Source organism: Tupaia chinensis, unplaced genomic scaffold (genome assembly GCF_000334495.1).
Source record: "Tupaia chinensis unplaced genomic scaffold, TupChi_1.0 Scaffold143970_1, whole genome shotgun sequence".
Lineage (NCBI taxonomy): Eukaryota > Metazoa > Chordata > Mammalia > Scandentia > Tupaiidae > Tupaia > Tupaia belangeri.
The window spans coordinates 794,521-816,481 of record NW_006203821.1 but is presented as its reverse complement, the minus strand read 5'-3'; the positions used below and the strand labels follow the sequence as shown (position 1 = coordinate 816,481).

The window sequence follows — 21,961 nt, the reverse complement described above, 5'->3', positions numbered from 1 at the left end:
GGGCCCCGCCCCAGCCGGTCCAAGCGTCCTCCAATACTGGGAGGGCGGGGAGAGGTAGAGCTGATGTGGAAAACCGTGGGTGCTGTTGGTGGCAGGGGCTAGCTGAGCAGCCACGCTCCGCAGGGACTGTCCATTTACCTCCAAATCTAGAGGCTGGACTCCCACGGAAGTAAGAGTCAGTATTATTTTAACAATAGGCTTGGATGGGACACCTAAGGGAAGTGTTCAGAAAGAGATTTTTGTGAATTTCAAAGGCCATTCCCATGGCCTGGTGGTTAAGATGGCTGGATCCAGGGGCAGCAGGTGGTGTGGTGGTTAAGGCGCGGGACTCCCACGTGGCTGACCAAGGTTGGAGTCCTGGATCTGGAGACTTGTTTTCTCACATTCTCTCTCTGTCTCTTTCTGATGATCATACGTTCACTATAGCAAATTAAAAAAATAATAGTAAAATTAAATAAATAATTCTTAAGACAAAAAAAGCTGAATTCCACATAACACTAGGCAGTTGGAGTCCGAACTGGCAGACTAAGAAGCATGCCTGGGGGCCAGCAGGTGGCGTAGTGGTTTAGGCACAGGACTCCCACGGGGCCCACTACAGTGAGTCCAAAACCTGGCGGCGTCCAACTCACACCAGTCATTGTGTGGGTTCCCAAAATCCTGAGAGGAGAATGGAGAGGGGATTGAGGTGTGGCCATCCCTTCTGAGGGAGCGATTTATCAGTTTCTCTCTCTCTCTCCGCCTTTGTCTTTCTGTTGAGCACACGTGCCCTACACCACAATAACTCAAAAACGAAGAAAAGGAAAAGAAGGCCCAGCAGATGGCGTAATGGTTACGTCGCTGGACTTCCACTGGTTTGATTCCTGGACCAGGGCAGCTTAAAACTTAGGCTGGTCGAAGGGACCAGCAGTTAGCGTAATGGCTATGTTGCTGGACTCCCATGTAGTCTACTGCGGTTCGTGTCCCAGATTCGGTGGTTTAAAACTCACGCCGGGTGAGGGTGCGTCCATGCCCAAGATCCCGAGAGGAGAAGGGATTGCGGTGTGGCCATCTCCCTGGTGCGGTGATTTCTCGCTTTCTGTCTCTCTCGCTGCCTGGGGAGCACATGTGCCCTATAACAAAAACCTCAAAAAAAAAAACAAAAAACGTGTGTGCGCATGCCCAAGATCCGGGAGTGATTTCTTGCTGGAGTGATTTCTTGCTTTCTGTCTCGCTGGCTTTCCAGTGAGCTCACTAGCACCCCATTACAAAAAAAAAAAAAAGGGAAAGAAACACACCTCAGGACCATCAGGTGGGGTAGAGGTTAAGGTGCTGGATCCCAGATAGTCAACTGCATCTTTCCCATCTGGGACCCAGTGACTTGAAAATCACACCAGGCATGCGTGCATGTGTGTCTGCAGTACCCAAATTCCCCAGAGAATGGAGATTGTAGTATGGCCATTCCCTCCAGGGCGTGTTTTTTCACTTTCCATCTCTCTGGGGAGCTCACACACATTTAGCAAGTACTTAAAAAAAAAAAAAAAGAAAGAAAGAAAAAAAAGAAACACACTGGGTGCATGTGCATAGTGCCAAAATCCCAAAAGGAGAGCTGGAGAGAAGGGATTATGGTGCAGCCACTCCCCCAGGGGAGGGTGTGTGTGTGTGTATTTCTTTTCATTTTCAATCTCTGGCAGCACATATGCCCTTTGGCAAAAGAATGAGTTCTAAAACCATCTGGGGGTGTCAGTAACCTACTTCTGAAAGAGTACATCTGTGGGGCTTTTTCTGATTTCTCCAAAAACATGGATTTGTTTTGTTTCTCTTTTGTTATTTTCAGTGGATTGTACCCATTCCTAGGAAGTCTCTTAAACGAGAAGGATTGTGCACTCTGATTGTGCTCCTGCGTGGCACCTCTTGTTTTAAGGGAATGCAAATAACAGTAGGGCTGGAGAAAACTGCACAGCGTGGAGTAGGGTTGTTAGAACAGAGAAAGGTACCCATCCACTGCTGAGGAGCAGAAATGGGTTGCTTTCTTATCTTACACACTAAATGTTTTCTTCATTTGACAGACAGGAAGCTGAAAAAACGTTGTCATTTTTATTCTGACATGTACAAAAACAAAACAAAAAACTTCAATAAAACAACAGACATTTCCCCCCAGTTTCCTATCCAGGGGGAAGAGGTCTGAAGGTAAATCTTCTTTCTACCCCACCTGGAAGCTTCTCACAACTGGATAAGAACAGCTTCTAAAAGGGGGTGTTGGGCATCCTTGTGATCTGCTCTTTGTAAGGAGTGAAGATGCTGTCCGGCACATGTTGGTTATGGTTTACACAAAGATGTCCAGTTACTCTGCCTTCTGACCCCACTACCCCCTACACACTTCCTGAGATGAGAAGTCTGGATGGAGGAGGAGGATGTGGGTATTGGGGTTAGAATTGATTCAGTGCAAAAACGAGAAAATAATGTCATGTCCCCTATAAGGGCTCTGACTTCTATCAGTCTTTCCTAACCCCTTACATTAAACTGGAACTGGGAAGATGGTGAATCCTAGACCTGCTCCTTAATTTGCTTAAGCTCTTTAAGGCTCAGTTTCCTTATTTATAAAATGAGATAACATAGCATCTATCTCAAGGAATTGTAAGGATTATAAAGGACTAAGTGAGATAATGTAGGTAACGTTTTAATATGATGCCTGGCTCATAGTAAATGCTCAATTAATAGTAAAACATATATACCCCTGAATTCAGTCAAAAATGTTAAGCTTCCTAGTCTTTCCAGGGGATTAGGAGCCATATACCGAAATTTTATTTTCTTCTGCCATGTGTCCCTGCTTTCCTCTTCCTTAGAACAGTCTGATGGGGAACAAAGGCATACTTAAAAGTTTAGTCCTAACAAATCAAGAGTCTGGGGGAAAGGGACATGGGAAGTGATCCTTCATATCTCCAGGGAGTCTCCCTGAGGAAGCTGAGGAATGGGACTAGGCAAACACACAAAATAGGGGAAATCTCCTTTCCTGGGGTTGGGAAAGAGAAAAAGTGCACAGCTGGCTACATACCACAAGAATTTTGTGTCAGTGTTTAAGAGCCTCCAAAGGTTGAATGGAATTGTCTGGGACTGGGGAAACAGGGCTGAGACCGTGAGGGAGAGGGAGTAAGGAGAAGAGAGGTACCCTTTAGAGGCACTAGCTGCCATCACATGCTCCCTGAGTGCCTCAGGAAGCAGGGGTTATGTTCTCTGGCCATTAGCCTTGGGGAAAAGCCTGCTATGCCAGTAGTCAGGGTTATCAAAGGCCGAGTCAGTAGCTTCTAGGCTACGTAGAGTTTTGAGGCGGGTGTAATGGATATGGGGGGCATGGTGTCCAGGCCCCTGGAAAGCTCTCATCTCTTCATATCCTTGCTCAGCTGCTGGGCAGGCCCCCATGGCTGCATAATCCCCCCCAGGACCACCTTCACCACGTCGCCGATTCATATATTCATAGTCCTCATCGGGAGTTGTGCCAGCATTAGGCATGACGGGCACAGGCTGGAGTGGGCAACTTTGTGTGCTGCCCAGAGAGGCACTGAGATCTGATCCCACATCCATGTACTCATAACCCAGCTCCTCGAGGGAACTTGGCCTAGGGGGCCGGGGAGGACTGCGCCTTCTCCTCCGGTTCATGTATTCATACTCCTCATCTTCATCTTCTTCTTCAGTACCCAGCACAGAACTGAGTCCCACTGAAGAAAGGGTGCCTTCTCGGGAGGAGGGAATACCTAGGGGTTGAGAAGAGAGGATTAGTAAGTAGAGAACTTCATAGTGGTAGGCAGTAAGGGGTGGGAAAAGTTAGAAAAAAAAATGAATAAGGTGGGGGATCAGCAGGTGGCATGGTGGTTAAGGTGCTGGACACTCCCACATGGCCGACCATGGTTCAAGTCCTGGACCTGGTGGCTTGCTTTCACACTTTCCCTCTCTCTCTCTCTCTGGTCAAATTAAAATAAATGAATGAATAAATAAAAATTAAATAAGTAATTATTTGGAAAAAACAATGACTAGGGACGGTTATGATCAGAGAAAGCAAAAGAATTAAGAGGAGCCTAGAGAAAGAATTACAGGAAGATTCCAGGAAAGCTCTAAAAGTCAAGCACCTTTGAGGTGTCTATCTGGCATGACATAACCATTGACATCCTCTTCCTCTAACCCTGGTGGAGAGAGTGGGGTGACAGGAGTAAGCAGGCTGTGGCGCTGGGAATGGTAGGCACTATCTCCACGTGGCCGTGGGCTCCGGCTCCGGCTCCGGCTTCTACACATGGACACCTTCTCCTGGAGCTCAGCCTCAGAGCCAGTCACGTGGCCCTCAGATGACTCGGATATCAGGCGTCCCCGTGGTACTGGGTGCAGAGAGACTGGACGGGAGCACCGTTCACTACCCCCACAAGCTGTAGACTCCTGAGGGGGAAAGAAACAAAATAATACAAGCAGATGTGTACAGAAACAGGAAAGAGGCACTTGTTTAGAAGGAGATTGGGTTGTTCAGTGCCGCCTTTTTTGCAAGATACTGATAAAACTTTAAAGGTTTCTAATGCCTCCCACGTTAGCCCCATCGATCTAATCCTAAGACCCTCTGTTACCCAGCTTCTCAGCAGCAGAACTTACCTGGCAAACCTCCCCAAGATTACCCTGGTTCATGGGCATGTATCCAGATGACGGACTTAAAAGGCTCTGGCTCTAGGATAACAAAAGTAGAAAAAGATAAAATGAAAGGAGTAATCTACTCTTTCTGTTAAAAAGGAATTATTAAATTAAATTAATTAACTAATTTAATTTGACCAGAGGAAGAGAGAGGGTAGGAAAGCAAGAAAGCAAGCCACCAGGTCTGGGACTCGAACCGTGGTCAGCTAGAATCCAGCCCCCCTAACCACCACGCCACCTGCTGGCCCCAAAAATCTACTCTTAACATGGGATCCTTTGAGTAATTATCCTGGGTATCAGTGGGATACATGAGGGCTCTAAAGTATAGGGCCTTGAGTAATGAGGTCTTACCCCACGTGACCGAGTAAGTGTTCCAACTGGTAGGCCAAGGGCAGAGCCCAGTGTGGTTGCCAGGTTGTCCTCCTCTGCCTCCAAGTCTAGATCTAGGTCTAGGTCTGGCTCCAGGTCTACTTCATCCAGTTCCTTGTTTGTCAGAGCAGGTGACTCTGCCCCGGGGGGTATTCCAGGCCCACTCTCTCTCTGTACAGGAAGGTGATTGTTAAGGTAGACCCTGATTCCAGGCAACTCCCCTTTTCTCTAAATTCCCTTTACATCTAGTCCCTACTCACCTTTATGACTAGATAGCGTGGTGGGTCACGGGCCATCCTAGTGAACTCATTGGCTAGTTCTTTAAAGGTAGGACGAATGTTCTCATCAATCATCCAACCTGCGGGTCAGGTGAAGGAGGCAGAGCCATAAGAGGGAATAGAGCCATAGAGGAGTAAGGGGAGAAGTCAGAAAATGGCTGGGGCCTGGCCCCCATATCCTGGCAGTTAAGGGAGCCAGATACTGTGCAGCTGACAGAGGTTCAAATCTTGACTCCATCCACTTGAAAAACGTGCTGGATGTGTGCCCGTGTGTGCCCCAAATCCCAAAAGGTTGGAGAAATGAAGGAGACAGGAGACGGGAGAGGGGATTGGTCTATGACACATCCCATCAGGTTGCTTTCTCCCTCTCCGTCCCGCGAGTGCATGAGCCCTCTGTCAATTGAAAGAAAGAAAAATGGCTGAGATCAGCAGGCAACTCACATTTGACCATGACCATGTAGACATCAATGGTGCAGATCTGGGGCTGTGCCAACCGCTCCCCCTTCTCTAACAGGTCTGGTACTTCAGCCAGTCGAAGTCCTGCGTAGGGCTCTGCCCCGAAGGTCATCAACTCCCAGACAGTCACACCTGGTGTAAGAAGAATTGGACGAGTTGATAGGAGAGTAGTAGCCATGAGCATCAAGTAAAGAAAAGGCAGAAATTGATCAAAGATAGATTTGAAAGGCTTAGAGACTAAGAGGGGGATTTGTTCGGCAGCTGTGGAATTTGGGGCAGAGATAGTAATAAGGGCATCCAGATGTACTGACCGTAGCTCCAGACGTCACTCTGGTGTGTGTATTTCCCAAAGTGGATACTCTCTAGTGCCATCCACTTAATTGGGGTCTGAGGATTAAAGATACAGGTGTCACTAGTTGATTTACATACATTTTCTTAGCATTTCCAAACTCCAAGTTTTCTACCACTCATTTCCTTGTTGCTCCCTCTCTTTAAACTTACCAAGAAGCCTCTGCTTGCTGCTGATAGAGACCACCAACTGTTCCCTATCACCACTCTCACCCACCTCCTTACCCAGACCCTTGTGTCACCTCACCTTGGCTTCACTGTGTAGTAGCTGCTTATCATCAGGTGGCAGCAGGTCGGCCACACCGAAATCTGCCACCTGAACCTGACTGGGTGACTTGAGTAGCACATTCCGGGCAGCCAAGTTCCTATGCACCATACCATGTTCTTCTAGGTAGTACATGCCCTAGAGGGGGAGGAAGTATTCTCAGAATTGGGGGAATCACTTGTTGAGATCTGGAATTCCCCAGACCCTCGAAGGCACCTTCCAGAACTTCAAAACTTTAGCCTTCCCACCGCTTCCCTACCCACCTTCAGATGGGCAGTTATAGAACTTCTTCAGGCTTCTCTCACCTTGGCAATCTGTACTCCCCAGTTGAGCAGCAGCTGTGGCCCTAGTGCCCCTCGATGTTGTCTCACGTGATCCAGTAGGGAACCCAACGGCAAGTACTGAGTAACAAGCTGCAGGGATGACCCTGGGCACAGTCCAAGCAGCCGTACAATGTGAGCGTGGTCTAGGCTGCCAATGGCCAGCATATGCTAAGAGACACAAGAGGTATTATCTAAGGGACAAGCAGATTCATACACACTCAACATGCACACACCTAGACCAGGGCACTTCCAACAGTCAAGTACATCTACACGGCTAACACAGGACTGCGCTTCTGCCTGGTGGTATCTGATCTTGTCCTCTCTCCTAGAGGCTTACAGAATCCCCTCCTTCACTTACATCTGTCACAGCTTGAAAACTCTGCCGTCCACTCTTGTCCTCAATGACTTTAATGCAGACTGGAATCTTGATCGATTCCCCCTCAGGGATCCACACTCCCTGGGAAGATTAGGGCAGGAGTCAGCCTAGAATCTTTCTCCCTAGGTCAGTTATTTGCATAATCTTTCTCCCTTTTTCCCTGGATCCTTCCCCCCACCACCACTCCAGGCTTCCTGTGGGTCACTCACTTTATGCACAGTTCCAAAGACACCTGAACCAAGCACTTTAAGCTTCCTCAGCTCTGTCTCTTTGAAGATCCTGGCCAAGACTTTGTTAGCCTTCTCACTGGGATCCAGAGGCTCTATGCTCTGAGAAGCAGATGAGAAGAAGGTACTCAGGAGAGCTGGCTCCATGTTCTACTCCAACCCATTCCCCACAAATGGATACACAGAGCAGCAGAGTCCAAAGGGGTGGGGGCAAGAAGAGGATTTGCCTTTAGTCTGGAAAGCATTGTAGGCATGTTGAGAAACAACAGAGACACAGGATCGAGGATTTGTTTATGCTCATGAGATCAGGGATCAAGAGGTTTTTTATTTTTTATTTATTTATTTATTTTTTTTGAGAGGTTTTTTTGCTATAGGGCGCGTGCGCTCGCCAGACAGAGAAACATAGAGACAGAAAGCGAGAAATCACCCCCCAGGGGGGATGGTCATGCCGCAATCCCTTCTCCATTCTCCTCTCGGGATCTTGGGCACGCATGCACACGCGTCCGGCTTGAGTTTTAAGCCATCGGGTCCGGGATGGGAACCGCGGCCGACTACGTGGGAGTCCAGTGACATAGCCATTACGCTAACTGCTGGTTCCCAGGGATCAAGAGGTTTGATGGGAGAGCACTGAGGGTGGCAGGCTGGTAGTACTGTCACCTTGAGTACCCTTTATATGGTGCTCTATACTTTTCAAGATGTTCAAACATCTCCCTCTTCCACCCTCACAGCCAATTCTGGAAGGATGAATGTTATTTCCTCTGTACAGGTATGTAAACAGAGGTACAGAGAGGAAGAGTGACTCCTTCAAAGCCGTGGCAATTTAGAGGCCCAGTAGGGACTACAATGCATGCCCTATTTCCCTAGTGGACCACACTCTCTCCTCAAAGAAAGGGGCCAGGTCTCTGGGGGAAGAGGAGGGGAGTGATGTTCATCCCATCACTGACCCCTGGGTACAAATGGTACAGGGAACCTCTCAAAATTAAGTACTTACCTCACCCCGTTCCAAGTAGCGTCTCATTGCCCTTTTATTCTGAATCCGACGCCCACGCCAATAGAGAAAAGTGCCGCCCAGGATCAGGAAAATCACCACCAATCCTACCACCACTGTCAAAGCCATTGCCGGATGGGTTTTGCTAAGGGATATAGAGAAGCCCAGCATTATCCTGAGTTTACATCCCTTTTACAAAAGTCATCTACACCAATGCTGAGGGTATGGTGGAGATGTGGGTACATATAGCCTTCAGTGCTGAAGGGGTTAACCTAAATCTGGACCTCCTCTTAAGCTTCAGCAAGTTGATTTTAGGAAAGGCAGGCTAGAAGCCTGATTCTCATGTCCCAAGCCTAGTGATAGTGGACAGTGAATATAAGAGGCTGAGACGAATAGAGACTTGACTCTTCCTCACGGGTTATCATCCTTTCCTAGCTTGTCTCCCAAATAGCCCCAGCTCTGGAATTTTACGCCCATCATACCTGCTCAGCACTGGTGGTTGGCCTAGACAGTCTTGGAGCTCTGGCCCCTTACACCTAGAGAAGAAAGCCACTCCTTTAAATGAGCTTGGACAAACAATTCCAACAGCAACATACAGAACTGTGGTTTTAACAACTGTCCTAACAAACTACAGCTGGTTTCTGAGTCTATCATGGCATCCCGGAGCCAAAAAGCTATCCTAAGATATGGCTCCTACATCCAACTCGCCAGACCTCCCTGAGGCCCTCTTGAATGGCATTCCCCGAGTTGAGATTAGTCCACATCTGCAACACTATGGTGTAATTTTGTGCTGTTATTGAGTTTCTCTTCCTCTACGCATTGACTACACAGCTGGGAGTGGTTGTTAAATCCCAATCCCAGGGCCAGCGGGTGGAATAGTGGTTGAGAGCACTGGGCTCCCACATGGCTGACTGTGGTTCGAGTCCTGGACCTGGCAGCTTGCTTTCTCACTTTCCCTCTCTCTCTCTTACTCTGTCCCCATCGGGTCAAATTAAAATAAATAAAGTTAAACAAAATAGTTCTTAAAAAATAAAATCCCAGTCCTTTCTTCTTTCTGTTCCACTCAACCTTGTCCCATACTCCTGACCTCCCCCCGACCTCCTCTACTTATCCCATCACAGACCCCTGGGTGCAGTTCTCATGGCAGGGCCGACATTCATTCTGAACATCTGAGTACTTGTAGATGGGGCCCTTGGCACCTAGGACTCCATGGGGACAGCTGCTCACACAGTGGGGCCCATCTCGAAAATGGGCACACTTGGCACAAGCATCAGAGCCCTGGGTGGAAGAGAGATGGTCAGGAAGAACAGGATCCCGAGATCAAGTCCATAGCTCCCAGGAAGGACTACCCCAATCACTTAGGACCCTCTATCCACAAACCCTCACATTACCTGGCCTCCCTGTGCTGGCCCTGAGATTTGGCCATATCATTCCCCAGACGCCCCTCCCCTGTCTCCTTAGAAATACCAGTGCTGTTACTATACCGAGCCATTGCATGTGGCAGAGCCTTCCATGGGTTGGCACTCTGGATGACAAGAGAAGCATTCAGCCTCGAGAGCAAACTCCCGAGGCTCCCTGCAGTGGGGAATAAAGGGAGGTGGGTCATTTCCAAGTCCCAGCTTAAGTCCTGATCCCACAACCACAGGTCTCCCACCTCTTTCCCACCAAGGTACATGCAGAAAGTCTTCTAAAGGCTTTCAGGTGCACCTGAACAGCTCAGGGCCCCACTCCTACCCCACCCCTTCTTGACTGTCTCACCGTACCCATTTAGAAAGTTGCAGTGGGTCACACAGACACCTCCTCGGCTGTAGTTCCGACAGGATAAACACTGACCAGGGCCTGGACCCCAGCATCCCCCAGAAGAGCACAGTGGGTCACACACTTTGCCCTCTGCCACTGGAAAAGAAAGAGTGCATTAGGAAGGCAGTCTGAGGTCTCCCAACAAGCCCTCTCCTCAACGCTTCCTCATTATTGCTTCCAGTTGACCACTCCCCTGCTCCTTGGCTCCATTCCCCAATCCTCTTTCCCCTTCCAGGACATTGGGAGTAGGGTTGTCTTTACACCCCTCTCTTCCCTAACTCCTTGTGTTCACCACCCACTGAGCCCTTTCTCTCACTGCATTCTCTGCGGGGCCGATTATGCTTGATGTCTAGTCTCTCTTCTGAAGGCCCCCGAAGCAGCCTGGTCCAGTTCAGAGAATGATGGTAGCAGAGTTGTCGATTGGCACTTATGTAGATACGCCCAGCACTAATTTCCTTCAGGGATCGGAGGCCCAGAGATGTCACATTCAGGTTCTTCATGATCAACAATGAGAAGCCCCGGCTGAGAATAAGGAGGACAGGATGAGAAAGGAAACTCCAAAGGGAAGTTAACTGTGCAATGGATTCATTTTTATTCAACACATTTGCTCTGGGTTAGTCATGCCCACCAAGAGAGAATCCTCCCTTCCTTTTGCCTTTTCCATCAAACTGTCAACCCTTTAGGTCAGCCATATTTTATTTCACCCAAGGATGCCTAGGAAACAGGGTTCATTGTCTGGGCATACGATCACCTCCCCATTCCAAGCCCCTCTACTCACTTGTAGAGGCTTCTGCCCCCAATGGTTGTCAGGTTGGAAAAAACACTAAAGTTGTGCATGTGGGGAGGCCAGGATTGGATATTCAGATAACCTAAGGGATTGGAGAGAAGCACGTGAGTGTGGATCCTTCTCCCCTTCCTCTTTCTCAGGTTTTCCTGTCCCCTCCCATTGCCTGGGCTACAAATTTCTCAGATGGTTAGACTGCAATTTAAGCAAGTGATTTATCTATTCTTAGGAAAAGCAGCCTCTTCTATTACCTGTGATCTCTCGTACTGTGCGGAAGACATTGAGTTTCTCAGGGTCCAGGGCAGGGATTTTATGCCACGGGTCTCTGTGGAGAACAGTAAAAATTGGTCAATATGTTAGAGACCTAACCCAGTAGCAATGAGCACAGCTGGTCTCAGAATTTGGTTTCTAAATACCATTCTCCCCTGAAGAAAACAGGACTCCTTAGAGAAATGTTGGAGCAGGGGACATGTAACAAGAGCATCTTGTGTAGAAAAATAAGAAAGTACTCAAAGAATGAAAGGGAAAGGTCTAACAAACACAGGAGGTAGCTTGAAGATACTCTTAATGGCCAAATCAGGGACAACTGAACACTAAAATAAATTATTAAGGATTATAAGCCACTGATAAATATCTAGGCCCAGTCTGGTGGTGCAGATGGTAGCAAAATGAACTGCAGTGAGCCATTTAGGAGGTTCAGATATCCAGATGGGCCTGAAAACATGCTGCCCAAGATCCTGACAGCCTGGATGGCTGGGGAAAGGGAACCATGGCATGATTAGACCCTGCAGTGTGTACTCCTTTTCATCTCTCTGTACCCTCTTCTAGTGTACACACTTACACTCTCTATCATAAGAACAACAGAAAAGTATCCTTTAATAAAAAAGATCCGGGCCAGCAGGTGGCATGGTAGTTAAAGGTGTTGGACTCCCACATGGCCAACCATAGTTCAAGTCCTGAACCTGGTGGCTTGCTTTCTCACTTACCCTCTCTCTTTCTCTGTCTGATCAAACTGAATAAATAAATAAATAAATAAATAAATAAATAAATAAATAAATTTAAATAAAGTATCTTAAAAAAAAAAATCCAGGGATCTGGTACTAGCACAGTGGTACTGCAACTAGACCTACAGGAAAGGTCCGGGATGACCTCCTGGGACCTCCCTGGGCACGCCAACTGATACTACAGGTGGGTCATGGCAGGAAGGCCCTGTTAGGGACGCTTGTCTCTCTCTCTCTTTTCCTCTCACTCATGAAATAAATAAAAATAACTAAATGACAAAAATATCCATATAAATTAAATAAACAGGAAGAGAAGATGTTTCCTAATACTAAGATGCCAACAAATAAATGCAGACAGAATCATGTAATTAGAAAACCATGGGATACAAACTTATAAGACATATTTTGAACATTATCTTTAAAATTCAGTATTTTGAAATTTTGAAAGTTGTTTGTAAACTGTCAAGAAGAATGGATTAAGGGAACCAGCAGTTAGCGTAATGGCTATGTCGCTGGACTCCCACGTAGTCGATCGCGGTTCGCGTCTCGGACCCGGTGGCTTAAATCTCACGCCGGGCGCGTGTGCGTGCGTGCCCAAGATCCCGAGAGGAGAATGGAGGAGAAGGGATTGCGGCGTGACCATCCCCCCTGGGGGGTGATTTCTCGCTTTCTGTCTCTATGTCTCTCTCTGTCTGGCGAGCGCACGCGCCCTATAGCGAAAACCTCTCAAAAAAAAAAAAAAAGAATTATGGATTATGAGCTAAAAATTTTTGCTATGTAAAGTAAATGTTTGTGGAAAAATGTAAAAATAAATAAATAAAAGAAAAAAAAAAAGAAAACCATGGGGCCAGCAGGTGGCATGGGGATTAAGGCGCTGGACACTCCCACATAGCCGACCACAGTTCGAGTCCCAGATTTGGCATATTCCTTTCAGGCTTTCCCTCTCTTGCTCTCTCTGGTCAAATTAAAATAAATGAATAACAAATAAATTTAAATAAGTAAACATTTTTAAAAAAAGAAAGAAAAAGAAAACCATCATTGGGGGCCAGGCAGTTTGGCAGCAATAACATATCTGGACCCACATGAGAAAGGTCCTGGGTTCACATCTGAAACCTCCCTGAGCGCACGCAGCACACACGTGCATGTCTGCGATCTGGGCCAGCTGATACTGTGGGAGGGTCACTGTGCCAAGACCTTGGTGGGAGTTTCTTATCTCTATTCTTTCTCTTGCTTCCTCTTTTTTTCATGGAATACATAAATAAAATAGAAATAAAAAAAAATCATCATTTGTCAACTGTCATAACAATTTATCCAGGCAGCTATGTCCTGAGGTGCTTACTAGTTGCAAAGGGAAAAACAGTAACTTTATAATAGAAAAACTTAGCAGATACTGCCTTAACTAAGTGACCAGAGATACCATGACTGGTGATTGAACAAATACTGTGAGCATTGAGAACACATCTGTGGTATTCCTTTTCTTTTTAAAAAAGAATTATTTATTTTAATTTTATTCACTTATTATTCTTCTTCAGTTCAACCAGAAAAAGAGAGAGAGGGAGAGTGAGAAAGCAAGCCACCAGGTCTGAGACCAAAACCACAGTGAGCCATGTGGGAGTCCAATACTTTCACTACCATGCCACCTGTCAGCTCCAACATCTGTGGTATTTCTATAAAAAAATGCCTAGGGGTTGGCAGGTGGCATGGTGGCTAGGGGCGCTGGACTACCACATGGCCAAACATGGTTTAAGTTCCAGTCTTGGCAGCTTGCTTTTTCACTTTCCCTTTCCTTTGTGTCTTACTCTGTCCCTCTCTGGTCAAAGCAAAAAATAAATAAATAAATAAAGTTAAACAATAACTCTTTTTTTTTTTTTTGGAAAGATTTTTGCTATAGGACGCGTGTGTTCACCAGAAAGACAGAGAGAGACAGAAAGATAGAAAGTGAGAAATCACCCCCAGGGGGACGGCCACACAGCAATCCCTTCTCCTCCATCATCCTATCGGGATCCTGGGCATGCACGCACACGCACCCAGTGTGAGTTTAAGCCACTAGGTCCAGGTCCCTTTAAAATGTCCCATCTGGGGCCAGCAGCCGGAGTAATGGCTACGTTGCAGGACTCCCATGTAGTCAACTGCATTTCCAGTCCTGGACCCAGTGGCTTAAAATCACGCCGGGCACATGTGTGTGCATGCCCAAGATCCTAAGAGGAGAATGGAGAAGAAGGGATTGCGGTGTGGCCATCCCCCCTGGGGGGTGATTTCTTGCTTTCTGTCTTTCTGTCTCTCCTGTCTTTCTGGTAAGTGCACACACTCTATAACAAAAACCACTCAAAAGAAAAAAAAAAAAAAAAAAAAAGCCTAACTTGGGCCAGCAGGTGGCATGGAAGTTAAGGTGCCTGGATCCCACATAGTTCGAGTTCCAACCTGGCAGCTTGAAAATCATTCGGGGTATGTGCCCAAAATCCCAAGAGGAGAATGAAGGAGGACTGCAGCATGACACCCTCTGGAGGGTGGATGATTTCTCTCTCTTTTTTTTTTGAGAGGTGTGTTTTTTTGTTTGTTTGTTTTTGCTATAGGGCGTGTGTGCTCGCTAGAAAGACAGAGACAGAAAATGAGACATCACCCTCCAGGGAGGATGGCCACACCACAGTTCCTTCTTCATTTTCCTCGCGGGATCCTGGGCACTCACGCACATGTGCCTGTTGAGTTTAAGCCACCGGGTCCAAGATTCGAACCGTGGTCAACTACATGGGAGTCCAGCGACATAGCCATTATGCCAACTGCTGGACCCTCTGTCTTTTATCTCTCTCCAGTGAGCACATGCACCCTATAACAAAAACTTTAAAAAAAGAAGTATAGATTAAAAGATAGTAAAAGGCATGTTATTAAAAGATACTAAAGAGGCATAACTGAAGATAATATGTGTTCCACGGCAATAGTGGGGCAATTCATGAAATCTGAGTAAGGACTATAGACTAGATAACATTTTCCATCAATGTTAATTTCCTGGTTCAAACAATTGTATTGCATAAGAGAATGTTTATCTTTTTCTTTCCAGTTTGCTAGAGGGCATCTGTACTTTGCCAGAGAAAGAGAGAGAGAGAGACAAAGGGGGAACGTGAGAAATCACCCCCCAAGGAGGATGGTCATGCTGCAATCCCTCCTTCTCCAGTCTCTTTTTGGAGTTTAGTGCATGTATGCATACACACTTGGCATGGTTTTCAAGCTGCTGAGTCTGGGACTCAAACCGCACACTTGCTAGATCCTATGGGATCTAGCGCTTTAACCTCCACACTGCTTGCTGGTCCCTCACATGTTTTTAAAGCTGTGATGTCAAAGATTCAAATCATACAGTTGGCCCCATGGGATCCAGCTATCTTAACGCTCGTGTCACCTACTGGTCCATAAAATGTTTTATTTTTATTTATTTTTAAAATATTTTAGGGGCTAGCAGGTGGCATGGTGGTTAAAGGCTCTAGACTCCCACATGGCCAACCGTGGTTCAAGTCTCGGACTTGGCGGCTTGCTCTCTCTTTCTCTCTCTCTCATTCTGTCCCTCTCTGGTCAAATTAAAATAAATAAATAAATAAAGTTAAATAAAAATTATTCTAAATAAAATAATTTTTAAAAATTTCAAAAGATCTACATATTTTATTATTTATCATTATTATTTTTTTACATTTGCTTAAGGGCACACATGCTTACCAGAGACAGAGAGAAGAAAAATGAGAAAACAAGTTGTCAGGTCCAGGACTTGAACCATAGTCAGTCATGTGGGAGTCCAGTGTCCCAACCACCACACCACCTGCTGGCCCCCAGAAAATGTTCTTATAGTTAAAAAAAAAGAAAAGAAAAGAAAAGCGCACCACTGAGATATGACAGGGTTAAGGGAACATTAGGTCTAGAGACTTACCCTCCAGTGGTTCAGAACACAATTGTGTGTGTTCATGTGTATTGAGAGGGAGAAATGATAGAATATATGTGGTATGACTCTAAGTAAAGAGTATGCGGGAAATCTTTATACCATTCTTGGAACTACAGCGTAGATCTAAAATTATTCCAAAATAAAAAAGGAAAAGAAAAAAAAAACCCAGTGGTTGTAGTTTCTCACAAGTACAGACACACACTCAGTCTCCACATGCACACTGGAAGTGCTGTCCTATGGACTAGAAAGTCCCTTTGTTCTTTGTTGCTCCAAGAAGCAGAACAAGGGGAAAGAGCTAGAAGTCACGAGGAGGCAGATTTTTATCTAAATTTAAGGGAGAACTTTTAAAAAACTTTAAGGAGGAAACACCATCCCTGTCCCTTGTCAGTCCCTTTCCTTTGTCACTCAGCAGGTACTATGGGGTGACATAAGGCTGTCCCTGAGGGAACTGAAGCCTTGGATGGGAGGTTTCCTCAAGCACTCTCTCAAGTCCTTTGCAACCACTCAGATTTCATGACTTAGATGCCTAGATGGCTCCACATAGGAAGGTTTAGGATAGTGAAATGAGCTAGGGCAGGGGACAGTTGGGAAGGGAAGGCAGAATCTCTAACCCATTGAGCCCGGTGATAAGGAAGTCCAGGTTGCCCAGGATCTTGGTGCAGTTCACAAATCCATCTATGTTGCTTGAATCCACAGTCTGGAAGCGGCTCCCAGAGCCCGTTCCCTCACAGGCTGCAAACATAAGAGAGGCTCAGTGGGGTGGCCTGAGTCACTTCAGGAGGGGTCTCTTCACAACTTATCTCCTACTCACCTTTAGGGCACAGCCCTCCACAAGGCTCACACATCTTGAGCCCATTTTTATCCACTTCCATCTTGTCAGGAGGACAGGCCCTGACACAGGAGGTCTGATCTACCACAAAGTTATCTAGGGAAGAAGAGGCACCATCAGAGGTGAGGGAGGTGATTGCCCAAGTACCAAGTGAACCCCTCTGCTAGGACCTTGCTTCCTCCACTCTGCACCCCATCTGCTACTCTGGATCCCTCACGGGCTGTCCTATAGATTAGAAAGTCCCTTTGCTCGTTGTTGCTCTAACAATCAGAACCAGGGGAAAGACCTGGAGGACATGAGGAAGCAGCAAGGGGGACAAAATAGGGACCAGCCGATGATGTAACGGTTCCGTCGCTGGACTCCCACATGGTCAACCATGGTTTGAGTCTTGGACCCAGCGGATTGAAACTCACACTGGGTACATGTACATGCGTGCCCAAAATCCCAAGAGAAGAATGGAGAAGGGACTATAGCATGGCCATCCCCCCCGCCCCCCGCGGGGGGGGTGTGTGATTTCCTGCTTTCTATCTCTCTCTCTCTCTCCAGCGAGTGCACACACACTATAGCAAAAATCTCACTTAAAAAAAAAAAAAAAAAGCAAAGAAAGAGGGACAGAACAGGGATCAGCAGGTGGCATGATGGTTAAGGCACTGGATACTCCCACATGACTGACTGCGGTTCAAGTACCAGACTTGATAGCTTGCTATCTGACGTTTCCTTTCTCTCTCTCTGTGTCCTCTCTGGTCAAATTAAAACAAATTAATGAATAAACAAAATTAAAATTAAAAAATTATTTAAAAGGGACAAGCAGTTGGCGTAATGGCTATGTTGCTGAACTCCCATGTAGTCAACTACGGTTCGAGTCCCAGACCCAGTGGCTTAAACTCATGCCAGGTACACGTGCATGCGTGCCCAAGATCCCGAGAGAATGGAGGAGAAGGGATTGCGGCATAGCCATGTCCCCTGGGGGGTGATTTCTCGCTTTCTGTCTCTGTGTCTCTCTCTGTCTTTCTGGCAAGCACACACGCCCTATAGCAAAAACCTCTCCCGCCCCCTCCCCCCCCAAAAAAAAAATAATTTAAGAAAGAGGGACAGTATGCAGGGCCACTCATTGGGGGTGGTTAGATGATCACAACCATTTGCCTTGTGGGTTCTCAACTTGATCCTTTTGTCTCCCAGAACTTTGTCTAAAATCCTGAATCCACTCCCATTGTTATTTCCTCTCACACTCACGGGGACAGCTGGCTACACAAACTCCTCCATACTGATACTTGGTGTGGGGATTGGGTTCCAGCTGGAAAGTGAGCTTGTTGTAGACAAGAGGCTGTGGACACCGAGGTACACAGGCTCCACTGTCATTGAAGTGTCGGCAGGCCTGGGAACACCAGAGACTCATAAAACTCACGCTATACATGTACCCCCACCTCCTCCCCAGAGCCCACATCCCCATTCAGAACCCAGGCAAACGGTGAGGGTGCATACAAAGCAGTCGGTGTCCTGAGGGCCGGAGCATCCCCCTGCACACTCGTCATGGCAGCACTGGTTGGGGTTGGGTCCAAAGCAGTGACCATTACATTGAGGGGCACAGATGGTCTTGGTCACTGTGGAATGAGAGAAAGAATGACTGAGACTAAATTCAGAGGCCACTGTTCATCCCTACCCCCAGTATTGCCACAGTCTTGAGTAGGCAGCGATATAAAAGTGTGTAAGTTTGGGAACCAGCAGGTGGTATAGTGGACTCCCATGTGGCTGGCTTCAATTCGAGTCCTGGACCCAGTGGCTTAAAAATCACACTGGGCTGGGCACATGTACATGTGTGCCCAAAATCTAAGAGGAGAATGGAAGAGATGGGATTGGGGGTAACACGTGGAGGTTAATTTCCCACTTTCCCTCTCTCCTTCTCTCTCTGTCTGTCTCTCTCCTGTGAGAGCACGTTCCCTATGGCAAAAATATGTAACAGAAAAGAAAAGTGTGAGGTTGACATTTTTAGAAAGAAATTCAAACCCACATGTTTGGCAGTCTTCTGGTCCAGGACCCCAGCAACGCCCCTTGCAGGCCTCATGACAGGGGGGACCTGGTTGGAAAGGAAGGCAACACAGGGGCCATCAGGGCTAAGAAAGGCTTGCTTGCATCAACAGGGTATGATGTCAACACACAGGCGCCTCAATCAGGAAGCCAGTGCCAGAGCAGTGTCCCTCCCTGCCCTTGGAGAGCAGGGCTGGGCTCAAGTGAACCTGTCAACAGGGGGTGGAGCCCCGCCTCCATACTACCCACTGGGCAGCTGAAGGGGAGGGACTGGGGCAGATGCCAGCCTCAGCCCCAGCCTTAACCCGGGAACTCAGCTCCTCCCTGGCACACTGAACCCAGCAGGAAAACGTGTGAGTGCACCAGCAGCAGTAGACTGTGGTTCCAGGAGAAGGGAATACCTTGTAATAGAGAAAAGACCGATGGGTGCAGACTCCAGAGATCTGGCCTTCACTCTCAGCACCCAGACTTCTCTGCTTTTTCCTGATATACTGGTACTGTGGTCTGGATTCTGGGGGACTGACTGGGTCCCTCCTGACAGGCTCTTGGGCTAGGGTCTGGGGCGGGGGTGCAGGGGCTTGTTTGGTGCAGAGGTGGGTTCAGATTAGGGACAGAATCCCCCTGGTTTGGTGGGGCAGGGGCAGCAGCCTTAATCACAGCCACTCACAACTTCTGCCGTTGTCCTTCACCACTATCTCAGCCTCTCGATCCCTCACGATGTCCTTCCAGTCGATCGTGTCCATGTGACAGAGCTTATCATTCTTCTCGATATAAACGCCCCCTGACAGAATCTCTGAGGCAGGGAAGAGAAGTGGCAGGGTTGAGGGCTGCAGCAGACCTGGGCTTCCCTACCTCCCCACCAGTTGAACAGGACACACGAGACACACAAGGGGAATGGAGCGGGAGGATGAGTCCAGTGAACTCGAAGCTGTGGAGAAGGCGAGCCTTACGAGAGGAGGAGTCAGGCCCAAAGAAACTCCTGCCTCCTCAGACACCTGTCCAGATCCGGTTTGGTCAGTGGGGGAGGGGAAGAGAAAGGAGAAGAGAAGATCCCTGACTCAAGGCCCCCTCCCCCTCAGGCCTACCTGTGTGTTTTCCAACTGACTGGGACAGGGAAAAGAAGAAAGTAGCCAGGTGATATTTAACCCCTATGTTCCTCCAGCTTGGGGAGGGAGTAATGGCAGGATTCCCAGGGAGGATGGGACCTCAGGGTACTGGACTCTAAAGTTAGAACAGGTAACAACCCCGGCAAGACACAAAGACCAAGGACCCCCTGTCCTGGTATAGACACCCCCAGCTCCCTACTGTGGTGGACTTTTAGGCCACAGTGGTCAAAGTGGTGGGCAGCTCAGAAGGGGCCTTTAAAGAACAGACAGTCTTGGGTCATCATTCAGGAGTGCCTGTCAGCAGGCTGGCTGAGGGCAAGACCAGAAGGAATCATGAGGAACTGACCGGTGAGCTGAGTGAAGCGGAGCTGGCGCAGGGCATGGCTGGAGTTAGTGTTATAGTTCAACATGACAAAGATGGCAAACTTCCCGTCGTAGACCTGGGTCCCCCGTACCACCCGGAGGTTGGGCAAGGGTAGTGTCGAGAACTCATTCATGGCCACGAGAACATAGCCTGTCACTTCTCGGATCCACTGTGAGGGAGCAGATTGTGTCAATGAGAGGGACAATAGGGCAAAAAACCTCAACCCCGTCCCTCCTGAAATCATTAAAGACTCCTTAACTCTTTTTATTCTTTCTAACTCCTATTCTGAAGCAGGGAGTAGACTGCATCACTATCACTGCTGTGTCACTTCTGTGAATAAGGACAGGCAGCAGAAATCATAGAGACCTTTCTTGGAGAGTCCCCTGCCAGGAGGGTCCTGGCTTTATCCCTTCTACCCTCCCAGGAACTTCTTGGTCCTCAGGTGTCTCTGCCTCAGTCCCTGCTTATCTCGTACCACCACAGAAGACACTGCCCCTGCTCCCTTCTCCTGGTCAACCACTAGAGACCCCTAGGCTACAACAACCAGACCATATGTACAGATTCCAGCCATTGGTCCCATAAATAGACATAGGTTTCAGTCTTAAGAACTATTGAAGGGGAATCAGCAGGTGGTGTGGTGGTTAAGGCACTGGACACTCCCACATGGCTGACCACGGTTCAAGTCTTGGACCTGGTGGCTTGCTTTCTCACTTTCCCTCTCTCTCTCTCTCTGGTCATATTAAAATAAATGAATAAATAAATAAAATAAAATAAAATAAAAAAAGAACTATTGAGGGCCGGTAAGTGGCATACTGGTTAAGGGTGCTGGATTCCCACATGGCTGTCCATGGTTCAAGTCCCGGACCAGGCAGTTTGCTTTCTCACTTTTTGTCTCTCACTGGTTAAATTAAAAATAAATAAATAAATAACATTAAATAAAATAATGCTTTAAGAAAATAAAAACTATCAAGTCTTAGGTATGCCCAATGCCAGCAGAGGGTAGCCTCGAGGGAGGGACAATTTCTTTTTCTTTTTTTAAAAGTCTGCAAGAAGGCATGTGGGATCCAGAGAACCAGAAAGAGAGGAAGAGGAGAAAGCGCTCTCCATGGGGAATGGTCACACCACAATCCCCCTCTCCCATTCCCCTCCTTTCAGAACTCCCTGCTCCCATGCACTCAGACCCAGTGTTTTCTAAGCCACGGAGGCTGGGACTCAAATCGCACAGTCGGCCATGTGGGATGGCCTTAACCATCAGGCTGTGGTTAGCCTAGGAAATGATACTTCCACAGGAAGAGTAAGAGAGCGGATTGAGAAAGGGGGTCGGCATTCTCACCTGCAGGAAGGAGAGGTCAGCGTTGTGTCCTGTGAGCACAATCTCGAGGTTCCCCATCACCACTTCACACCTCTCGTACAGCTTGTACAGTGTCTGGTACTGGTTCTCAGCATCACCAGTCACACTCAGTCCATTCAGAGTCCCAGGGCACACTGTTGAAAGTGGAGGTAAGAGCGACAGAAGGCTGAACTCAAGTTTTCAGCCTCATCCACCACCCGCCATGAGCACCCTCTTGGCTGCCGCCTTCCAGTACCATTCAACAGGCCAGAAGGCAGTTGACTCGGACCATCCCGGTTAGGAATACTTAGGGAGGTCTACAATGGCCTGAGAGCCTCCGCGTGTCTCAGAATCTTCTCATCATCCCTTGAGTGGAAAGGGGAAGAGGTTTCCTTTCCTACCAGGGGCCCTTCTGTGCCTCTTTCAGGTTCTACTTTGGGCACTCAGGGGTTAATGAAAAAGTCAGACATGGGGGATTTTTTCTCTCCCTAGAAAGAAGAAGTTAGGAAGGACCACAACTTTGATT

At 47.6% G+C, this 21,961-nt stretch overlaps 1 protein-coding gene across 1 annotated transcript in view; it reads right to left on the bottom strand.

The window, feature by feature from the left end:
* Positions 1–2,058: 2,058 nt before the first annotated feature.
* ERBB3 (erb-b2 receptor tyrosine kinase 3) overlaps positions 2,059–21,961 on the bottom strand; it is a 23,499-nt gene continuing 3,596 nt past the window's right edge. The window contains exons 2-28 of the mRNA XM_006165590.2: positions 21,439–21,590; positions 20,088–20,274; positions 19,303–19,428; positions 18,619–18,684; positions 18,093–18,211; positions 17,844–17,985; positions 16,593–16,706; positions 16,393–16,513; positions 11,110–11,183; positions 10,853–10,943; positions 10,391–10,596; positions 10,038–10,170; positions 9,759–9,849; positions 9,398–9,552; positions 8,757–8,810; positions 8,278–8,419; positions 7,269–7,388; positions 7,042–7,140; positions 6,666–6,851; positions 6,343–6,498; positions 6,059–6,134; positions 5,733–5,879; positions 5,274–5,371; positions 4,996–5,184; positions 4,609–4,680; positions 4,101–4,401; positions 2,059–3,728 (exon numbers count right to left, since the gene is read on the bottom strand). Of these exons, the coding sequence (XP_006165652.1) occupies positions 3,202–3,728; positions 4,101–4,401; positions 4,609–4,680; positions 4,996–5,184; positions 5,274–5,371; positions 5,733–5,879; positions 6,059–6,134; positions 6,343–6,498; positions 6,666–6,851; positions 7,042–7,140; positions 7,269–7,388; positions 8,278–8,419; positions 8,757–8,810; positions 9,398–9,552; positions 9,759–9,849; positions 10,038–10,170; positions 10,391–10,596; positions 10,853–10,943; positions 11,110–11,183; positions 16,393–16,513; positions 16,593–16,706; positions 17,844–17,985; positions 18,093–18,211; positions 18,619–18,684; positions 19,303–19,428; positions 20,088–20,274; positions 21,439–21,590 (3,944 nt within the window). The 3' untranslated portion in view covers positions 2,059–3,201. The remainder of the gene's footprint in view (positions 3,729–4,100; positions 4,402–4,608; positions 4,681–4,995; positions 5,185–5,273; positions 5,372–5,732; positions 5,880–6,058; positions 6,135–6,342; positions 6,499–6,665; positions 6,852–7,041; positions 7,141–7,268; positions 7,389–8,277; positions 8,420–8,756; positions 8,811–9,397; positions 9,553–9,758; positions 9,850–10,037; positions 10,171–10,390; positions 10,597–10,852; positions 10,944–11,109; positions 11,184–16,392; positions 16,514–16,592; positions 16,707–17,843; positions 17,986–18,092; positions 18,212–18,618; positions 18,685–19,302; positions 19,429–20,087; positions 20,275–21,438; positions 21,591–21,961) is intronic.